Source organism: Lepidochelys olivacea, assembly GCF_965140295.1.
Source record: "Lepidochelys olivacea isolate rLepOli2 genome assembly, chromosome: 18".
In the NCBI taxonomy this organism is placed as follows: domain Eukaryota; kingdom Metazoa; phylum Chordata; order Testudines; family Cheloniidae; genus Lepidochelys; species Lepidochelys olivacea.
The window spans coordinates 11,032,325-11,054,869 of NC_140428.1; the positions used below are offsets into that span (position 1 = coordinate 11,032,325).

At 48.5% G+C, this 22,545-nt stretch overlaps 1 protein-coding gene across 3 annotated transcripts in view; it reads left to right on the forward strand.

Annotated features, from left to right (window-relative positions):
• ZBTB40 (zinc finger and BTB domain containing 40) overlaps positions 1 to 21,131 on the forward strand; it is a 78,866-nt gene extending 57,735 nt beyond the window's left edge. Inside the window, exons 11-18 of one of the 3 annotated variants that reach the window (XM_084651953.1) lie at positions 2,207 to 2,623; positions 3,285 to 3,491; positions 5,615 to 5,779; positions 6,408 to 6,622; positions 7,405 to 7,567; positions 8,209 to 8,295; positions 11,474 to 11,700; positions 19,130 to 21,131. In XM_084651953.1, the coding sequence (XP_084508079.1) occupies positions 2,207 to 2,623; positions 3,285 to 3,491; positions 5,615 to 5,779; positions 6,408 to 6,622; positions 7,405 to 7,567; positions 8,209 to 8,295; positions 11,474 to 11,700; positions 19,130 to 19,324 (1,676 nt within the window). In that variant the 3' untranslated portion in view covers positions 19,325 to 21,131. The remainder of the gene's footprint in view (positions 1 to 2,206; positions 2,624 to 3,284; positions 3,492 to 5,614; positions 5,780 to 6,407; positions 6,623 to 7,404; positions 7,568 to 8,208; positions 8,296 to 11,473; positions 11,701 to 19,129) is intronic. The other 2 variants (XM_084651954.1, XM_084651955.1) reach the window with 2 other exon arrangements.
• The last annotated feature ends 1,414 nt before the right edge of the window (positions 21,132 to 22,545 follow it).

Here is a 22,545-nt window from a genome sequence, read left to right on the forward strand (position 1 = left end):
ACATAGACCCACCAGTGAGAGTGACAGTGTGTTCTGCTAGAGCACACGCAGCTTCTGTTGCTTCTTTGAGCAGTGTTCTGATACTAGAAATATGTCTGGCAGCAACCAGCTTTACTCAATGGTGGAAGCACCAAGATCTGATGCTCGTTCTGGTTGGTCTATCCTGTAATCATTGTTGAGGTATCTGGGTGTGGGGTTGCTCAGAGCACCTCAGAAAACAGGGGGGTTTCCTGCTTAGCTTACAGCAATGGTGGTTCTTTGAGATGTGTTGTTCACATCTATTCCAGTGTTTGGTGCAATCAAATTCAGCACCTGTTGGCCAAAGGTGGCTGTTGGGGGACTAAGTGTCCAGGTGCTCCCAACCAAGGGCAAAAGGGCAGGGTGACCCCACCTGCCCCTCAGTTCCTTCACCAATACAGAGTCCAGGCTTAATCAGACCTCGCAGTAGCAGGAAGAAGGGCAGGTTAAGGAATATATTTGAACAACCAGTCTTGAGGAACTACAGTTCCTCTAATTTGAGTAATCATTTCTTCTTCATTGAGTGCTTGTCTATATACATTCAACTGCTGGTGTCTTACAAGCAGTGACCTAGATTACAGGAGGTGGGTTCTAAGAGTCTTCCTTACGCACCTGCCTCATATACACATCCTGTGCATTCTTTGGGTAGTTTATGTACTATAATAAGTATTGCAGCTCAATGGCAAGTTCAATTCAGGGGGTGAAATCCTGGTCACAGTGAAGTCAATGGCAAAACTCCCACTGACTTCAGTAGGGTCAGGATTTTCACCCAGGATGCCGTATCAGTCAGCCAGGGCCTGGGAACATCTTAAGTCCCAAGTTCCTTGCTGCTCATATCTTAGAGAATGTTCTCTGTAGCATATCCAAAAGAGTGTGTATTGTCTAATCACAAAAACCTATTTAAGATGATTTAAGGTGCTGAAGGCTACAGGGAGCCTCAATGCTGTGAGTGGGAAAAGCTTCCTGTGCTGGTGTCAGGGGAGTAGATTTGGTCTGTGGGAGGGGAGTAGAGTGGAACTTTAGTGGGGCTGAAATGGAAGAGGTGAGATATTGATGGTGCTGTCTTGGCAAGGGAGGGTGAACTGGAGGCTCATCTTAGAGTTTATTTTACACTCTCTACATTTTCAGTATGCCACAGAGTGACATCTTTAGGTTTCAGAGTTAATGATGCATTAAAATACATGGGTATTTAACATCCCTCAGCTGTTTTTCAGGCTGCCTACAAACTCAGGGTGACAACACTGCATTGGTTACACTCAGTTTACATTTGCAAGGCTCACTCCATAACCACAAAAGTTAGAAACATACTTTCAAAAATGCAGCCTGGAGTTCCTGAGAACCGTGCTGTGGCAAGGGCTGAATTCTGCACTAGTTTCCATGGCCACAGATTTGCAGAATTCTACCTATAATGAAGAAGCCAAATAACTGTTTATATTTGTATTGCCTCCCCCACACTGATTACCACGGGGGGGGGGGGGGGTTCCTGTAGGCTGGAGTCTGGTGTACATTTTCCAGTTTGTGTCTTTTGGGATTGTGCTGTTACTGGGGCTTGAAAAATTGTTAGAACCTCTGAAAAGGGGGCACTAATGAGTGATTTTAAATCCAGTAGCGGTCTTCCCAGAAGAGCATGAAGCACCCCAGAGTGTTAGTGTGTCCTCTTAGAAACAGGCTATGATGGAGAGGGATTCCTGGGACTTACCCTGTTCAATTAAGGGATCTGTATTCACTTTAAATGGAAAATTCAATGCTGCCTTATCTCTGGTGCCTCTAGGGTGCCATCATAACAAAGGCCTCAAACCTGCAAATCTTTACCCACACAGTAATTTCACTCATGTGAGTAGGAGGCAGTTTCAGAAGTGCTGAGTTCCCTGCAGCTCTGGTTATTCTCATTGGTGCTGAAATGAGAGCTGAGTTCTTTTGAAATTCTGCCCAGGTGCTCTGTCGCTTTATCCAACCCTCTGTAGATATTGGCATTTTTGACAGAGAAATTCAGGCCTGATGCTCCACTTCCTTGCACCTGATATTGTCATTGCGACCTTCACAAAGTGAATGTGAAGTGCTGCCATTCGGATGTGACCATGTTCTGTACACATTCAGGCATCCATTCACACCTCTTAGTAGGCATGGGGTGAGGAAGGCCAGAACCTGGAATTGTCAGTAAGCACTGAAATGGGAGTTGTGCACACAGGGTTCCTGACCGAGGGAAGTGGGGAGAAGGCTGGAATCAGGAAATGGAAGGTGAACAGTGAATCCCAGATTGAAGCTATGGACAAGGAGGAGGAGAAGGCTGGGGGTGCAAGCGCCAAGGAGCAGAAGGAGCCCCAAGAGAAAGCTCCCTCCAAGAAGAACTTTGTCTGCAAGGCCTGTGATAAGAGCTTCCATTTCTACTGCCGTCTGAAGGTGCACATAAAGCGGTGTCGTGTGGCCAAGGGGAAACAAGTGCAGTGTAAAGAGTGCAGTGAGATCAAGACCTCCAAGAAGGAGCTGGAAAAGCATCAGCTGGAAGCCCACGGAGGGCCTGGAGCTGCAGGGACAGCCAAAAAGAAGAAGAAGCGGCTCCCAGTGACATGTGACATCTGTGGAAGAGAATTTGCTCATGCCTCAGGTAGGATTAGACCTGGGAGAGATTCCACAAGCAGCCGGGGAAGAGGTGCTTAGATACCAGGGTAATGGCCATAACGACAACACATTAGATAGCCTGAAATCAGAGCCCCTTCCCTCACTTATGCACTGGGGACTCTAGGGGAGATTGAGAAGCTCTGAACTGCACTGTGGAGAGGGAAATGCAGTTCAATTCATTTCACCTGCCCTGCTGATTGCCCCAGCTTCTTGCGTGATTGTTTTTTCCACCATTGCATGAAGCTTATGTCGGAAAAGTGGGGCTGCTGGCAATTTAAAAGGCCTCCAGAAATAATTGCACTGCAAGATGGCCTGTTCAGTTCTTCAGCTGGTGGTAAGAAAAGGGCCAAAGCTTCTCAGTGCTCTGGGTTCTTTTTCCCCTTACCCCAAGCCTCCCTGCTCTCAGCGTGGTGGATGGGGTAACACTGCTCTATGGGCAGAAGAAGTTCACTGCCATGTCATTCTTTCCTCTTATCAGCAAGTGGCAGCTAGGGAAGCAGTTTGGGACTGCTGGCTGCTAAGAAAATCAGCTCCTTGGATGTGAAGTTAGGCAGTCACCTGGTGTCACGGCTGGGATGGGGTATTGCTTTTGTACAAAATACCTTTGTGCCGGGCATTAACTGCTGCCCTTGGTCTCCTACCCCCAGGAATGCAGTACCATAAGCTAACGGAGCACTTTGACGAGAAGCCCTTCTCCTGTGAAGAGTGTGGTGCCAAGTTTGCGGCCAACTCCACCCTGAAGAACCATCTGCGGCTGCACACCGGAGACCGCCCCTTCATGTGCAAGCACTGCCTCATGACCTTTACGCAGGCCTCCGCCCTGGCCTATCACACGAAGAAGAAGCACTCTGAGGGTGAGCCTGCTGGAGCCATTGTGTCCCTGTTGTGCCCCAGGGCCTGTGTGCCTTTGTGTATGCTTAGAGGAGGAGCATGGCCTGGCAGTTAAAGCACAGGGCCGCACTATAGGTGCCCTGGCTGCAGAATGGGATATTAGTATTTACATATGTGAGGGGTCATGGCTTCATCCATCCACGCCTGGCTACCTCTACTGCTCCTGCCTTGCTGGTGGGTTGTTCCCTCAGCCTCCCTGGTAATGGCTCCTCTGCTTTTGTCCTTGGCTGGTGCCTGTCTCCCTGACTGCCTGCCTTTCTCTAACCTTATCTGCTGACAATGGTTTCAGTTACTCACATTAGCAGTTGATGCAGATCATTCCCCAGCTCCAGCTGCCTCTAACATCACCCTGTCACTGCCCAGCTGCCATCTCACTCTGTCTCTGAAACAGACCTTCCTGTGTTCCCTCTCTCTGCCTTTGTTCTCTGTGTCCACTGCCCTTCCTGTCTTCTGGGCCCACAGCTCCAGTGTCTATTGACTCCTCCCCTCAGCCCTACATTGAGTCCTTCGCTGAATCAATGCTTCTCCCTGTCTGGTAAACCTGCCCTTTCCTCTCCATCCCCACTGCTGAAACCCCAATCCCCACCTGGGTCATCTCTTGCCTTGATTATTGCTGGCTGTCCTGCTTCTCTAGTTTGTCCCAGCCACAGCTGTGAAACTCCTCTGACCTCAGTACCCACTCCTGGAATCCCTGGGTTGGCATTCTGACTTCTACAGTCTCCCATACAAGCTCCAAGACCTTGCCTGGAAGGCAGCACATACTGTTGTCCCCACCTAGTCCCTGTCTCTTTCTCCTCCTCCACTGCACCCCCCCCCCCCGCCCCCATTCTTGTCCCAGGCCTCTGCCCCTCTCTTCCCCTTTTGTCTCTTCCTCCTTTTCTGAGCTTTATACCTTCTAAGCACTTCCATCTCTGCCTGGAACAGCCCTGCTGTCCTTGCCTGCCTGATGCCCTCTCTGCCTCCAATCTCACTGTTTCAAACACGATTGAATTCATGGAAGTTCTATGGCCCATGCTTTGCAGGAGGTCAGACTAGTATAGTTATCTCTTCTGGCCTCATCTATGAAAGCAGCCTGCCTTCCCCTCTTCTCTGCAATAGATTTTCCCATGGTACATTTTGATAACAAATCCAAACACAACACGTTTCCATTTTGGTTTTCGAAAACTGAAAAAGTTCCTGCTTTTTAAAAAAAATATATATATATATTCCTTTTTTCTCTGTCTCTCTTTTTAAAAAAAACAAACAAAAAGCTTCCTTCCTCTTTTTCCCTTCTGGAAAAAAGGTACAAAAAGTAGGAAATGGGGAGAAGGTGAGGGGAACCCCCAAAATCAAAACCCATTTTTGGAAGGTTTTGAAAAATTAAATTAAATGAAAAAATTTTGCTTCATTTTAATTTTTGTCACTGAAAAATATAAAAATCAAACTGTTTTTCCAAAACATTTAAATTTCAAGGAAATTGCACGTTAGACTGGAAAATGTTTCAGTAGAAATATTCCACCTCACTCTACTCATCAATGCTTCCTACATCCTCCCTCACAGAATCATAGAATCATAGGACTGGAAGGGACCTCGAGCAGTCATCTAATCCAGTCCCCTGCATTCATGGCAGGACTAAGTATTTTCTAGACCATCCCTGACAGACTGCTGCCTTGGGTGTGTTTCCTTGTGTCGTGGAAGCTTGTAAGCTCCTCTGAGCAGAGAACGTGTTGCTATGTTTGTAAAGCACATGGCAAACTTGTGGCATAGCATAGATGTTTTACAATAATAAAACTGTGTCTATAGAACAGCTAGTAGTTAAATGGTCTGCATTGTAGCTGCATGTATGATATTGTCTGTGTTTATAGTCAGAGAGAGCTCACCTTTTGCACACAAGGTTTTGTGGTTCTGATGCCAGCGTCTTTGGGAAGGACTGCTTTTGTCTGGAAGTTTGTCTTGGAACCGACACCTTGCTCACATGAGAGCTTTTGTGTTCCGTAACCTCCGGCCTCCTTTCCTGAGAAGTGAGCTTATGATGTCCAGAAATCCTGTCCCCCTTGTCAGGGCCAGCTGGAGAAGTTCCAGCCTCTGATCTTGGCTCTCACTGCAGGGAAGATGTATGCCTGCCAGTACTGTGATGCAGTATTCGCCCAGTCCATTGAGCTGTCTCGTCATGTGAGGACTCACACCGGAGATAAGCCATATGTCTGCAGGGAGTGTGGGAAAGGATTCAGGCAGGCTAATGGGCTCTCCATCCATCTGCGCACCTTCCACAGTGAGTATCTGAGCCCTGCCATGCCTCAAATAGAGTCCTTCCCATAAGGCAGAACAGAGCTGTCGGAGCTCCTTAAACAAATGGCCATCAGAATGTGACTGAGAGGCAGAGATGAAGGGGCGATGCCATGTTCAAGTGCTTGATGTTCCAGACCACAGCAGTCCTTGCTCTGCCAGGCAATGCAAGGGGCAGTCCTGGTGTCCTGGAGCTTCATGGGCACTATGAAGGACTGCAGTCTGGTCTTTCACTGGTGCTTCCATGATGGTACTTTCCCTCCTGGAAAGGAAAAGGCTGTTAAGCTTTACATGGTGGAGGTAGGGGTGGGATCTTCTCAAGGAAACAACAGCACCGTCTAACAACACAGGCCAAGGGAAAGTGGGGCTCCAAAGAACCAACTGGGAATCTTCATCACTGTAAGTGACGGGGGAAGAAAGAGGGGAATAGTACTTACCTGCAAAGATCCTAAAACTCAAATGTTTGCTATTGCCTGGAAATAACTAGCATTTCTTTTCCTCTCTTGCTCCCCTCTTTCTTCTGCCTCTTCTCATTTCTTTTCTTCTTGATCTGTCTGTCTTCCTCTCTCCTCTCCCCCCCCCCCCCGCTTTTCACCACCTCTTTGTGGGAGCAGATATTGAGGATCCGTATGATTGTAAGAAATGTCGGATGAGCTTCCCCACCCTTCAGGAGCATCGCAAGCACATTCATGAGGCCCACTCCAGAGAGTACCATCCCTGCACTACCTGTGGGAAAGTCTTCAGTGCTCCATCCCTCCTGGAGCGCCACATGGTGACCCATGTTGGAGGGAAGCCATTCAGCTGTGAGATTTGTGACAAAGCCTATCAGGTGGGCTGGGCTCAGTGCACATGTTACCCCAACATCCCAAGTACCCTAATGCACGTGTTATCCCACCCCTCCAGCATACCCCATTGCATGTTGCTTTTCAGAGAAACCACTCACTGACAGTGTGCAATTAGACACTCACACAGGGCAATGCCTCCATTGCAAAAGGAACAAGATGACTCGTTGTTCAGAGCAGGAGTAGTCTTGTGACCAGTAGAAAGAAGGGAGGCGTACAAACAAGGACAATAGAAATCTGTAGGCTCTGAAAATGTGCCAGTTGCAAAGATCTAGATAAATTCCTGCCCTGGACTCCCCAGAATCTGAGCTTTGGCTTCAATATAAAGTTTCTAGCCTTCTTGGCTGCTAAGATCCGTTAGAATAGAATTCCCCATTTTGCAAATGGCTCCCTAGTGAAGCAGCAGGTATGAAAATTTAGCGCCAAATGGGCCTGTAGTGAGGAGGATGGGAGAGAACAAGTAGTGCTGGGCTTTTCAGAGGCTGTGGGATGAATTTTGTTAGTAGAGCTCACATGCTTTCTAAGCCCCACTCAGGATGCTGTACTGCTGATGTAAATGAGTTACAGTAACACAAGCAAAGTATCAACTGTACTGAGTGGCACAGGGTGGGTTGGGATCAGATCAGATGAGCAGTACAATTTGCTGTGTCTCTTCCCACGGCGCACAGCTGCTGTATCCATGTGGCCTTATGACCACAGCCTGTTGCTGTCACATTACCCTGTGGAACAGCTTTGCCATTGTAACATGGTTTGCTTTATGTCTTTACAGCAATTGTCAGGGTTATGGTATCACAACCGGACCCATCACCCTGATGTCTTTGCAGCTCAGAATCACCGCTCTTCCAAGTTCTCCTCACTGCAGTGCAGCTCCTGTGACAAAACCTTCTCCAGTACTACTGCTCACAAGAAGCACGTCAAGGCAGAACATGCAGGTAAGAATCCAGCACTGTGTGCTCTGGGGAGCCAGTGCTGTGGAGTTCGAAGTGAGCTGCATGAACAGCCCTAACCTGGCAGGATTGTGCACAGCAGTCTCCTGAGACAGCACTAAAATTCACTATATCCCATCAAACCAGTCTCCTCCAGTGAGTCCCCTCTCTAGGAATGTCTACACTATAATTAAACACCCGCAGCTGGCCCGTGTTAGGTAATTCAGCCTTGCAGGGCTCGGGTTATGGGACTGTTTAATTGCAGGGTAGACATTCGGGCTTGGGCTGGAGCTAGGGCCTCATGAGCAGGGAGGGTCCCAGAGCCTGGGTTCCAGATCAGGTCTGGACATCTACACCACAGTTAAACAGCTCCACAGCCCGAGCCCAAGTCAGCTGACACAGGCAAGCCGTGGATGTTTAATTGCAGTGTAGACATGCCCTCTGTGTGATTAACTCATTCTGTAACAACTTCCCTTTGCTAAGTCATCTCTCCTAAGATGCTTCTTGTTACTGTAGTGAGATGGGCTCTTGCTGCCATGGCCCCTTGAGAAATGGCGACTGTCTAGGTCGGGAGCCCTGGTCCACAGTGACTGTCTGATTTGGAAGGAACTTTGAGCCCACACCTCTCCCCATGCTCTTCTTTTCAGATGTGAAGTTCCATGAGTGTGAGAAGTGTAATGAGCTTTTCCCCACGCTGGGTCTGCTGCAGGTCCATGTCAAGTGCAGGCACTCAGGTCTTTTTTTATTGTTATTTGTATTCCCATAGCACCTAGGGAACCTGTGTCATGGACCAGGCCCCCATTGTGCTAGGTACTGTACAAACCCAGAACAAATAGCCCTTGCCCCAGAGCGCTTGCAATCTAAATATAAGACAACAGATGGCTACTGAACAGAAGGGGGAGTACAAGGAAACAGTCAGACACTACTGGTCAGCACCAGCGGACTCAGCTCACCAGCAGCCTAACTGTTGTCTTTTGTAGGCATCATGGCAAAGGAGAGTTTGAAGGAGGGATGTGAAGAAGGCTAATGAAGTGGCTTTGTTGGTGTTTATGGGGAGCGCCTCCCAGACATGAGGGGCAGTGTAGGAGAAAGCACAAAGGTTCTTGTTTGAAAATTTAACAAGTGGGTGATGGAGGCTGGCATCACGAGCCAATTAGAGGTGGGAGTCAACATCTCAATAGTGAATGAGAGATGATAGGTAGAGTGGGGATAGGCTGTGAAGAGTCTCGAAAGTGAATACAAATAGCTTATGTATGGTACGCTAGAGAAGAGGGAGCCCGTGGAGGGACGCAAAAGGCAGGGGGGATGTCATGGTCTGTGCAGCGAGCTAAGAGAATGATCCTTGCAGCAGCGTTCTGAATGGATAGGAGTGAGGCAAGGTTGCCTTTGTCAAGGCCCAAGAGAGAAGCATCTTGCAGTAATCAAGACATGAGATGAGAGCCCGGAGGAGAGATGTAGCTGTGTGGATGGATAGGAAAGGCCGTATCTTAAGGATGTGATGGAAGAAGAATCTGCAAGATTTAGACATAGCTTGGATGTGAGGCCCTAGAGTACATTCCAAGTCACAGATGATGCCCAAGTTATGGGCCTGTGTGACAAGCTTGGTTGGATAGTTGTCCACAGTAATCAAGAAAGGAGGTAGGGGAAAGGTTTGGAGGGCTGGGGAGATTAAGAGCTCTGTTTGAGCCTCAGTTAATGGCTAGACATCCATAAGGGGATGTAAGAGAGGCAGGCCAAGATTTTAGTTAGGACAGAAGGAGACCGGTCTGGAGTAGCGAAGTAGATCTGTGAGCCCTCAACATAGAGATGGTAGTTGAATTTGTGTTTGCAGATGAGATTATCACAGATGAGTTGTAAAGGGAGAGGAGAAGGGGATAAAGACAGAGCCTTGTGATAGCACCACAAGACAGCTGGGGTGGGGTATGAGGAGGATCCTCCTAGGACATGCTGAAGGAGGAATTAGAGAAGTACAAGGAGAACCAGGAGAGGACAGTCAGGGAAGCCAAGGGAGAAGATGATTTCAAGAAGAATAGCATGGTCAGTGGTCACAGAGGTGACTGGCAGGTCAGGGAGGATGAGGATAGAGGACTGGTTCTGAGATTTGGCTAAAAGGGGGACACTGGAGACTTTGATGAGAGCAGTTTCAGTAGAGCTGAAGGGGAGGAAGCTACTGTGGAGAGGTTCTGGAATGGAGTTCCACTTTTCCAGTTCCATACAGTGATTGTAGAGAGCAAGGAGGGAGATGGGGCACTAGTTTGTGAGGTAGGTGGGGTCAAGGGTGTGTTTTTAAGATGGGAGAAACTAAAGCATGTTTGTCTTGTGAGGGGAATGAGAGAGGAGAATGAGAGTTTAAGGAGAAGAATAAGGGAGGGTGTGAGGGAGATCAGGAAATGGGATGGAGTCAGTGGGGCAAGTCAAGGGGTTGGAGGAGGAGAGCAGATGAGAAACTTCTGTGTCTGTGAGCAGAGGAGGAGAATGTTGTAGGTGGGGAGGCGGGAAGGGAAGGCAAGCTGAGGGGAGGGGGAAGGTCACTGTCATATTTTGTCAATTTTCTCATGGAAGAAATCAGCAAGTTCCCATGTAGAAACAGAAGTGGAAGCAGGACAAGGAGGGAGGAATGAGTCAAAGGTGACAGAAAACGCGGCTGGGATAGAGGACATGGTGTTCAGTTAGGTTGGAGAAGGAATGTGTTTAGCTAGGAAGATGGCGGAATTGACGGAGGAGAGAACAAATATGTAGTGGAGGAAGTCACTTTGGTTCCAGAAATTTGGCCCAAGACACGCTGGAGCAGAAGTGGAGGAAGCAGATGTTGGGGGTGAGCTGGGGCTGAGCGTTGTGAGGGCAGATCTTGCAATGGTCTTTTTAAATCAAAATTGGAAGTTTTTTCTAAGTGATCTGCTCTAGTTCAAACAGGAATTAATTCAGGGCAGTCCTATGGCCCGTGTTGTGCAGGTCAGACTACCTGATCACAGTGGTCCCTTCTGGCCCTATGTTCTATGAATGTATGAGTTGAGATTGGAGAGGAAGGCTGGTGGATCATGGATGACAGCAGCGTGGCAGGGGAGAGGAGAGAAGGGTCAGATGCAGGACTGCTCAAATGAGGAGAAGGAGTGAGGAGGGAGAGGTTGGCAGCAGTAGTAATGGGAGAGAAGAAGCCCAACAGCCCCACCACAGTCTGATACAGGGCAAGGAGTATGAGAGAAAGAGGGCAGCTGTAGAGGCAGTATCAAGTTGAAGGGATCCAGGTCTGTGTGAGAGCCAGGAGCTGGAGAGAGCGAGGTAAAAAGAGGTCGTGGATGGCTGAGATCTTGGTGGAGATGGAGTGGGTGTTCCAGAGACAGCAAGAGAAGGGGGAAGGCGAGAGATGGGTATGAGGGGTGGAGGTGGTGGCAGGGATGGGGTTGGCAGGTAGAGAGGTTGGGGGATGGAGGGAGGTCCAAGTTTGGGGCAAATATCTCCCGAGGTGAGAAGGGGAGTGTGGATATAGGATCTGGATTTGAACTGGTGGAAGGAGATGGGAAGAGAAGGCGGGAGCTGGTGGGAGCTGTAGAGGGGTGAGGGTAACAGGAAGAGGCAATTGAATCAATGCAGGGAAGAGAGGGATGGAGGCTGTGATGCAGAAGGGGGGTGGAGAGAGCTATGGGTGAGAGGCAGATGGGCAAGATAAAACCAAACCCCCACAACAATCCACGCCATAGTGCATCACAAAGTGCAGGCAGGATCCCTCACCATCGTATTCAGTGTCCCACCCCTGCACACACCACTGTGCGGCTCATTGCAGAGCCTCTCACACACTGCTCCTCATTGTCTCCAGCATCACACTCCTTCCTCCCATGCCTACCCCAGCCCTGGCTCTCTGCTCTTCCAGTATGTTCCACTCAGAGTGATGCTTTCTCCATGTCTCTTACACAGGGACCCAGCCATTTCGCTGCTTGTACTGCATGGCCTCCTTCCGCTTCCCGGGGGCCCTGCAGCACCATATCACCACAGAGCACTTTAAGCAGATAGAGAGCACCTTCACTTGTGGGCTGTGTGGGGAGCTTTTCACTACTCGGGAGCAGCTGCAGAGTCATTACAGCGCTGAGCACCCAAAGGTGACGTTCACGGAATGCCAGGCCACCACTGCCCAGCTTGTGCAGGTAACTTGATTCCTCCAGTCACTGGCAGGCACCATGAGTGCCAGGCAAACCTCATGTAGGGGAGGCTGGAATAAGCTCCCAAAGTTGAAATGCCTCTGTTGATAGAATCATAGAATATCAGGGTTCGAAGGGACCTCGGGAGGTCATCTAGTCCAACCCCCTGCTCAAAGCAGGATCAATCCCCAATTAAATCATCCCAGCCAGGGCTTTGTCAAGCCTGACCTTAAAAATATCTAAGGAAGGAGATTCCACCACCTCCCTAGATAACGCATTCCAGTGTTTCACCATCCTTCTAGTGAAAAAGTTTTTCCCAATATCCAACCTAAACCTCCCCCACTGCAATTTGAGACCATTACTCCTTGTTCTGTCATCTGCTACCACTGAGAACAGTCTAGATCCATCCTCTTTGGAACCCCCTTTCAGGTAGTTGAAAGCAGCTATCAAATCCCACCTCATTCTTCTCTTCCGCAGACTAAACAATCCCAGTTCCCTCAGCCTCTCCTCAGAAGTCATGTGTTCCAGTCCCCTAATCATTTTTGTTGTCCTCCGCTGGACTCTTTCCAATTTTTCCACATCCTTCTTGTAGTGTGGGACCCAAAACTGGACACAGTACTCCAGATGTAGCCTCACCAATGTCGAATACAGGGGAACGATCACGTCCCTCAATCTGCTGGCAATGCCCCTACATATACATCCCAAAATGCCATTGGCCTTCTTGGCAACAAGGGCGCACTGTTGACTCATATCCAGCTTCTCATCCACTGTCACCCCTAGGTCCTTTTCTGCAGAACAGCTGCCGAGCCATTCGGTCCTTAGTTTGTAGCGGTGCATGGGATTCTTCCATCCTAAGTGCAGGACTCTGCGCTTGTCCTTGTTGAACCTCATCAGATTTCCTTTGGCCCAATCCCCCAGTTTGTCTAGGTCCCTCTGTATCCTATCCCTACCCGCCAGCGTATCTACCTCTCCTCCCAGTTTAGGGTCATCTGAAAACTTGCTGAGAGTGCAATCCACACCATCCTCCAGATCATTTATGAAGATATTGAACAAAACCAGCCCCAGGACCGACCCCTGGGGCACTCCACTTGATACTGGCTGCCAACTAAACATGGAGCCATTGATCACTACCCGTTGAGCCTGACAATCTAGCCAGCTTTCTATCCACCTTATAATCCATTCATCCAGCCCATACTTCTTTAACTTGCTGGTAAGAATACTGTGGGAGACCGTGTCAAAAGCTTTGCTAAAGTCAAGGAACAACATGTCCACCGCTTTCCCCTCATCCACAGAGCCAATTATCTCGTCATAGAAGGCAATTAGATTAGTCAGGCATGACTTGCCCTTGGTGAATCCATGCTGACTGTTCCTGATGACTTTCCTCTCCTCTAAGTGCTTCAGGATTGATTCCTTGAGGACCTGCTCCATGATTTTTCCAGGGATTGAGGTGAGGCTGACTGGCTTGTAGTTCCCAGGATCCTCCTCCTTCCCTTTTTTAAAGATGGGCACTACATTAGCCTTTTTCCAGTCGTCCGGGACTTCCCCCGATCGCCATGAGTTTTCAAAGGTAATGGCCAATGGCTCTGCAATCACATCCGCCAACTCCCTCAGCACCCTCGGATGCAGCGCATCCAGCCCCATGGACTTGTGCTCATCCAGCTTTTCTAAATAGTCCCGAACCACTTCTTTCTCCACAGAGGGCTGGTCACCTACTCCCCATGCTGTGTTGCCCAGCGCAGCAGTCTGGGAGCTGACCTTGTTCATGAAGACAGAGGCAAAAAAAGCATTGAATACATTAGCTTTTTCCACATCCTATGTCACTAGGTTGCCTCCCTCATTCATCAAGGGCCCACACTTTCCTTGACTTTCTTCTTGTTGCTAACATACCTGAAGAAACCCTTCTTGTTACTCTTAACATCTCTTACTAGCTGCAACTTCAGGTGTGATTTGGCCTTCCTAATTTCACTCCTGCATCCCCGAGCAATATCTTTATACTCTTCCCTGGTCATTTGTCCAATCTTCCACTTCTTGTAATCTTTTTCTGTGTTCAAGATCAGCAAGGATTTCACTGTTAAGCCAAGCTGGTCGCCTGCCATATTTACTATTCTTTTGACACATCGGGATGGTTTGTCCCTGTAACCTCAATATGGCTTCTTTAAAATACAGCCAGCTCTCCTGGACTCCTTTCCCCCTCCTGTTATTCTCCCAGGGGATCCTGCCCATCAGTTCCCTGAGGGAGTCAAAGTCTGCTTTTCTGAAGTCCAGGGTCCGTATTCTGCTGCTCTCCTTTCTTCCCTGTGTCAGGATCCTGAACTCGACCATCTCCTGGTCACTGCCTCCCAGGTTCCCATCCACTTCAGCTTCCCCTACTAAGGGTTGAGGGGTCCATCCCTCTCCTTCCTCCCCTGCCTCCTCCCACCCCCATTATTCTCTGCATTGGTGGGCATCCCCAGCTCCCCTACTTCCACTCCTGCTCCACAGCTCCCCTGCAAAAAAGCGTGACTCCAGTGAGCCCCATGTCTGATAGGTCCTTAGGCTGCTTGGAGCTCCCTGGGCTCTGGTATGCAAAACACAGGGGTGTGACTGGTTTGGTGGGGAGGAAGGAGGGAGCCCTGTCAGTATGTTAATACTTTAACATCAGTCAGGGTTTGGGTAAGCAGGAAGTGCTGAGGCTTTGTTCAAACTGAATTGGTTCCCCATCATGAACAGCCCTTTACCTCCACGCTTTCCATTCCACAGACCCAGACTCCCATTCTCACCCATGCTCTCGGGGAACTCAGACAGAGGTGTTGGCGAGATGTGTGGAGCAGACTGATTACTCAAAGGAAGAGTCTGTTGGAATCCAGATGACATTCCCCATTAGATTATAACTATTTTGTAGAAGGCCAAATTAGGCCTGGAACCCCATACTGTCCCTTTAATATTGACAGGTTTGAGAGTAACAGCCGTGTCAGTCTGTATTCGCAAAAAGAAAAGGAGTACTTGTGGCACCTTAGAGACTAACCAATTTATTTGAGCATGAGCTTTCGTGAGCTACAGCTCACTTCATCGGATGCATGCCGTGGAAACTGCAGCAGGCTTTATTTATACACAGAGAATATGAAACAATACCTCCTCCCACCCCACTGTCCTGCTGGTAATAGCTTATCTAAAGTGATCATCAGGTGGGCCATTTCCAGCACAAATCCAGGTTTTCTCACCCTCCACCCCCCCCCACAAATTCACTCTCCTGCTGGTGATAGCCCATCCAAAGTGACAACTCTTTACACAATGTGCATGATAATAAAGTTGGGCCATTTCCTGCACAAATCCAGGTTCTCTCACCCCCTCACCCCCCTCCCAAAAACCACACACACAAACTCACTCTCCTGCTGGTAATAGCTCATCCAAAGTGACCATTCTCCCTACAATGTGCATAATTAAGGTGGGCCATTTCCAGCACAAATCCAGGTTTTCTCACATCCTCCCCACCCCCATACACACACAAACTCACTCTCCTGCTGGTAATACCTCATCCAAACTGACCACTCTCCAAGTTTAAATCCAAGTTAAACCAGAACATCTGGGGGGGGGGGGGTAGGAAAAAACAAGAGGAAATAGGCTACCTTGCATAATGACTTAGCCACTCCCAGTCTCTATTTAAGCCTAAATTAATAGTATCCAATTTGCAAATGAATTCCAATTCAGCAGTTTCTCGCTGGAGTCTGGATTTGAAGTTTTTTTGTTTTAAGATAGCGACCTTCATGTCTGTGATTGCGTGACCAGAGAGATTGAAGTGTTCTCCGACTGGTTTATGAATGTTATAATTCTTGACATCTGATTTGTGTCCATTTATTCTTTTACGTAGAGACTGTCCAGTTTGACCAATGTACATGGCAGAGGGGCATTGCTGGCACATGATGGCATATATCACATTGGTGGATGTGCAGGTATATGAGCCTCTGATAGTGTGGCTGATGTTGTTAGGCCCTGTGATGGTGTCCCCTGAATAGATATGTGGGCACAATTGGCAACGGGCTTTGTTGCAAGGAAAGATTAAGAATGAGCTCTCAAAAATGGATACTCTCATAAAAAACCAACCTTCCACACAAACTTCCTCGTGGCTGGATTTTACTAAAACTAGACAAGCCATTTACAACGCACACTTTGCTTCTCTACAAAAGAAAAAGGACACTAAACTTTCTAAACTACTATATGCTACAAGGGGCCACAGCAATGGTTCCCTCAACCCACCTAGCAATATTGTTAACCTATCCAACTATAATCTCAGCCCAGCAGAACCAGCTGTTCTATCTCGGGGCCTTTCCTTCTGCCCCTCCATCCCCACGAACATGATACAGTTCTGTGGTGACGTAGAATCCTATTTTCGACGTCTCCGACTCAAGGAATATTTCCAAAATACCTCTGAACAACATACTAATCCGCAGAGACCTCCCTACCAACACTACAGAAAGAGGGATGCTAGGTGGACTCCTCCTGAAGGTCGAAACAGCAGACTGGACTTCTACATAGAGTGCTTCCGCCGACGTGCACGGGCTGAAATTGTGGAAAAGCAGCATCACTTGCCCCATAACCTCAGCCATGCAGAACACAATGCCATCCACAGCCTCAGAAACAACTCTGACATCATAATCAAAAAGGCTGACAAAGGAGGTGCTGTTGTCATCATGAATAGGTCGGAATATGAACAAGAGGCTGCTCGGCAGCTCTCCAACACGAGTTTCTACAAGCCATTACCCTATGATCCCACTGAGAGTTACCAAAAGCAACTACAGCATTTGCTCAAGAAACTCCCTGAAAAAGCACAAGATCAAATCCGCACAGACACACCCCTGGAACCCCGACCTGGGATATTCTATCTACTACCCAAGATCCATAAACCTGGAAATCCTGGGCGCCCCATCATCTCAGGCATTGGCACCCTGACAGCAGGATTGTCTGGCTATGTAGACTCCCTCCTCAGGCCCTACGCTACCAGCACTCCCAGCTACCTTCGAGACACCACTGACTTCCTAAGGAAACTTCAATCCATCGGTGATCTTCCTGATAACACCATCCTGGCCACTATGGATGTAGAAGCCCTCTACACCAACATTCCACACAAAGATGGACTACAAGCCGTCAAGAACACTATCCCCGATAATGTCACGGCTAACCTGGTGGCTGAACTTTGTGACTTTGTGCTTACCCATAACTATTTCACATTTGGGGACAATGTATACCTTCAGATCAGCGGCACTGCTATGGGTACCCGCATGGCCCCACAGTATGCCAACATTTTTATGGCTGATTTAGAACAACACTTCCTCAGCTCTCGTCCCCTAAAGCCCCTACTCTACTTGCGCTATATTGATGACATCTTCATCATCTGGACCCATGGAAAAGAAGCCCTTGAGGAATTCCACCATGATTTCAACAATTTCCATCCCACCACCAACCTCAGCCTGGTCCAGTCCACACAAGAGATCCACTTCCTGGACACTACAGTGCTAATAAACAATGGTCACATAAACACCACCCTATACCGGAAACCTACTGACCGCTATTCCTACCTGCATGCCTCCAGCTTTCACCCTGACCACACCACATGATCCATCGTCTACAGCCAAGCTCTGCGATACAACCGCATTTGCTCCAACCCCTCAGACAGAGACAAACACCTACAAGATCTCTGTCAAGCTTTCTTACAACTACAATACCCATCTGCGGAAGTAAAGAAACAGATTGATAGAGCCAGAAGAGTTCCCAGAAGTTACCTACTACAGGACAGGCCTAACAAAGAAAATAACAGAACGCCACTAGCCGTCACCTTCAGCCCCCAACTAAAACCCCTCCAACGCATTATTAAGGATCTACAACCTATCCTAAAGGATGACCCAACACTCTCACAAATCTTGGGAGACAGGCCAGTCCTTGCCTACAGACAGCCCCACAACCTGAAGCAAATACTCACCAACAACCACATACCACACAACAGAACCACTAACCCAGGAACTTATCCTTGCAACAAAGCCCGTTGCCAATTGTGCCCACATATCTATTCAGGGGACACCATCACAGGGCCTAACAACATCAGCCACACTATCAGAGGCTCGTATACCTGCACATCCACCAATGTGATATATGCCATCATGTGCCAGCAATGCCCCTCTGCCATGTACATTGGTCAAACTGGACAGTCTCTACGTAAAAGAATAAATGGACACAAATCAGATGTCAAGAATTATAACATTCATAAACCAGTCGGAGAACACTTCAATCTCTCTGGTCACGCAATCACAGACATGAAGGTCGCTATCTTAAAACAAAAAAACTTCAAATCCAGACTCCAGCGAGAAACTGCTGAATTGGAATTCATTTGCAAATTGGATACTATTAATTTAGGCTTAAATAGAGACTGGGAGTGGCTAAGTCATTATGCAAGGTAGCCTATTTCCTCTTGTTTTTTCCTACCCTCCTCCCCCCCCCCCCCCCAGATGTTCTGGTTTAACTTGGATTTAAACTTGGAGAGTGGTCAGTTTGGATGAGGTATTACCAGCAGGAGAGTGAGTTTGTGTGTGTATGGGGGTGGGGAGGATGTGAGAAAACCTGGATTTGTGCTGGAAATGGCCCACCTTAATTATGCACATTGTAGGGAGAATGGTCACTTTGGATGAGCTATTACCAGCAGGAGAGTGAGTTTGTGTGTGTGGTTTTTGGGAGGGGGGTGAGGGGGTGAGAGAACCTGGATTTGTGCAGGAAATGGCCCAACTTTATTATCATGCACATTGTGTAAAGAGTTGTCACTTTGGATGGGCTATCACCAGCAGGAGAGTGAATTTGTGGGGGGGGGTGGAGGGTGAGAAAACCTGGATTTGTGCTGGAAATGGCCCACCTGATGATCACTTTAGATAAGCTATTACCAGCAGGACAGTGGGGTGGGAGGAGGTATTGTTTCATATTCTCTGTGTATAAATAAAGCCTGCTGCAGTTTCCACGGCATGCATCCGATGAAGTGAGCTGTAGCTCACGAAAGCTCATGCTCAAATAAATTGGTTAGTCTCTAAGGTACCACAAGTACTCCTTTTTTTTTTAATATTGACGCTATCAGTAGAGAATAACTCTTTGGATGTGGGAGCCCGGTGTGTGAGATTCCCTGGGATGGTGTTCCACTCGTGTGTTATCATAGAATCTTTATGATCCAAGACTGCATATGGTGCTAAATTATAGCAGCTTTGTGAAGAGAAATATTAAAATTGCTTGCCTGACTTCTCTTTTTCATCACTGGTGCGTGCAGCTTGGAGTTTCCCATTAGGCTCATGCGTATTGTAATTGCAGTCCTCTGGCGTGAAAGTAAATGTTATCATTAGAGCTTGGGCCGAGAATGAATGATGCAGACGTTGGAGCAATTTAGAGGAAAGCATGCTCTAAGTATCTCCTTGACTCTCTCATTCAGGTGATTCAGACATCGGAGCAAGGAGAAGCAGCTGAGCAGATGATCACCTTGGACGAAGCCCAGCTTGCTGACTCCCAACTCTTTGTGACATTGCCAGATCCCCAAACTAACCAAGCTGGCTCGGAGCTAGTGGCAGTGACTATGGAGGACTTGTTTGATGACAAAGTAACTCTGATTTGTGAAGAGGCTAAGTGAGGCATGGCTGAGAGCACTTGGAGGGGAAACCACCAAGCTGGCTTATCGGCTGTACGTACCGAGGTGTGCTGCTCTGGCAGTGAAAAAAACTGGGATATATGAGACTGGCAAAAGAAGTGACACACACTGCAGGCCCAGCACATGTGAGAATGTGAGAGATTGGCAGTACTCACCCTGCTTGGAAGTCATGGATCCAGGATGGCGTCCTTCCCTAGCAGGGGCGGTGGGCAGCAGCTTTTGGTTCTGAGGGAGCGGGCCACATGTCCCTTCCAGCCCAGGTTTGAGTAATAGGAAAAGAGAGATGGAGCACAGCTAAGCAAAGGCTCTGCACAAGCATGTGTGGGGAGCAGAAGAGGGAGATGGAGGGAATTTCATTCAGTCATAGAAAGAGTTAGGGGCTGCCCGTTCAATAATCAAGAACCAGACTAAGCGCTGCTCTCAGCTATGTTGGGGTGCTGGTGACAGATGCTTATGGAGAAATCAGAGAGTATAAAGGCTGTACATGGACACACACGATATTTGCGAGAGCATAGATCTGTGTGGATAAGGCAGCTTCTGGTACACTGCTTCATTTCTTCTCTTGCCCCCTCTCACATGCTACACTGCTCTTGAGGCCTCTGATGTGTCTATACTGCATTTTAAACCCCTGGCAGCAAGTCTTAGAGCCTGGGTCTACAGGCTCAAGGTCACAGGGTTCACTCTACAGCACTAAGAACAACCATGTACATGATTGGGCTTGAGCTCTGACGCCCAGACATACCCATAGAAAATTTGGCTGCAGCTGGGCCCTCCCCTTGGATCTCTGCTCAAGCTGAAGTTTCAGGGGCATTGCCCTAAGTGTCTGTCTTAACCTGACAAAGGGAAATCTAAAGCTTAGTCATGGGAATGAAAATAAGGTGTCTGGGGCTGGCAGCTGTAGGGTCTCAGGATCAAGCACGTGTGGGACAAACCATTGTGCATAGTTACAGGATGTTGGGTTACCTCTCTCAGCAGATGTAGCATATCTAATTAGCTGTCTGTTATTCAGAAAGTGGCTGCTAAGCAGGTGGGAATGGCCCAGCCTCATTCTCTCCTTTAGTCAGGACCGTTAAGCACCAATCTTGCTAACTTGGGGACTACTTGGAGCCTTGTAGGATTTCAGCAAGTGGCCCTTGCCTTTCTCAGGCCGAGTCCTCCTGGGAAAGCTGGCTGTCCATCCATCCCACATCTTGCATCCCCCTCAGCATTGCACAACTTTTAAAATGGTATACAGGAAGCTCTAACCCAAAGTCAAAAAACACTAGCCTCCGATAGCCCCTAATATCTGCAGCTGGCTCCGTTAACCTGTCTCCAGCAAGGGTTAGCAATGCCTTGTGTAGGCAGAGCCTAATCCTGGCCAAATCACTTCCAAGGCTATCAGAACAGTTCATGCCCTACACTAAGTAGTAGGGTCAGACCCACAGCTGGACAGCTACAGCTTGTAGCCTCTTTGTAAGATGACAAAGCCGCAAGATCTCCCTGCCTCCTCTAGTGCAGCTGAAGCTGCAGTGTTTGAAGAGAGAAGCAGCTAATCTGAGTGCTGTGGTCCATCATTTCTCAGGCGTTTAATACTATTACTGATGAATTGGCGCTCATGCAAATATTTCTCTTTGAGCACATAATGGTTGCCAGAATTGTACACAGCCATTCCCCTGCAGCACACAATACATGGCTTTGTGAAACGCTTTCAGATACCTTGCATAAAGCTCGCTGTCTGTGCCAGCACAATGCAAAACCTTCATTGCTGTGTAATGGCCCCTTTAAGAATAAATTTCACAAAGCATTCTTATCTGCAGTTTCCTAAAATATAATCTGATAATTAATGGTTTGCTGAACCCATTACGAAGTGCGAGTAGATGGATGCGGGGTTCCTGCAGCTCAGAGGGAAGTAGTAGCATTTATCTTCCTTTTCCTCATGCCAGAAGGTTGAACTCTGCCACTGCACCATTTACATGCTGAACAGTGATCCTCATGGGCAGAGCCCCCACGGTGAGCTATACCCATGTAATCATACTGCCCAGAGCCACACAAGAGCAGAAGATGAACAGATCCTGGCTTTTCAACAGCATCCTGAGCTGGTTCCTTGCAACCACTAGCCTGAGACTGTTGTTAAATAGTCCAAGCTTTCCTTGCCAATCACCTTGCTTGATGCCCCTATTTCAACTTGAAGGATGTGAGCAAATGGCCAAGGTGCCATTTTCCTTGCTGAGAGCAAAGGCCCAGAGAAGCAGACATTCTGCAGCATGAGTTTGTGGGTGACGGATGATGATGTCGCTGAAATGCTGCACAGTGTGTAGTGATGTGCTCCTACCTCTGAATCTCTCCCTCAGGCACGCACATGCTCAGGCTGTCTGTCCCTGCGGATTTTAAGTCAGAAGCAAATCGAAGACCCTTAAATTAACCCTGAATCCAAGCAAATCGAAGACACTTAAATTAACCCTGAATCCAAGAATGGCCAGGAGATGGTGCTCAAGGTCTTGGGAGGTCATTGCAGTGGAAAGGCCTCTGCTAACTTTTGCTGAAGCTCTCCTTGGACATTTCCAAACCTTCTCTCGCTGCTGGGCTCTTGGGCCTCTTGAGAATTTGACCTAGCACCCCAAGAGTTAAAGCACCACTCTGTTAACACAGCATGAAACTGGTTTGATGAGGCTTAGGGCCAACCCCCTCTCCCTAGGGAGGGTAAAAATGCTTCTGCTTACTGCTAGCAGCAATGAAATGGTCCAGGAACAATTCCTCCTTCGAACAAGAACAGTGAAGAAAATAGCATTGATACTTATCATATCTAAATATAATCGTCTTTCCTTTGCAGGATGCACATGAAATTGGGAGTAGGGAGGTGGGAGGGGGTGCGGGCTCTGGGGTGGGGTCAGAAATGAGTGCAGGGTGTGGGAGGGGGCTCCAGGTTGGAGTGTGGGGGCGGATGAGGGCTCGGGTGGGACTGGGGATGAGGGGTTTGAGGTGCCAGGAGGGGGCTTCAGGCTGGGACCAAGGGGTTCAGAGGGCAGGAGTGGGATCAGGGATGGGGCAGGCTGATGGGGGAGGGCTCTGGCTAGGGGTGCAGGTTCTGGGGTGGGGCTGAGGATGAGGGGCTTGGGATACAAGCGGGGCTCTGGGCTGGGATTGAGGGGTTTGGAAGGCAGGATTGGGATCAGGGCTGTGGCAGGGGATTGAGGCACGGTGGGGGCTTGAGTGCAGGCTCTGGG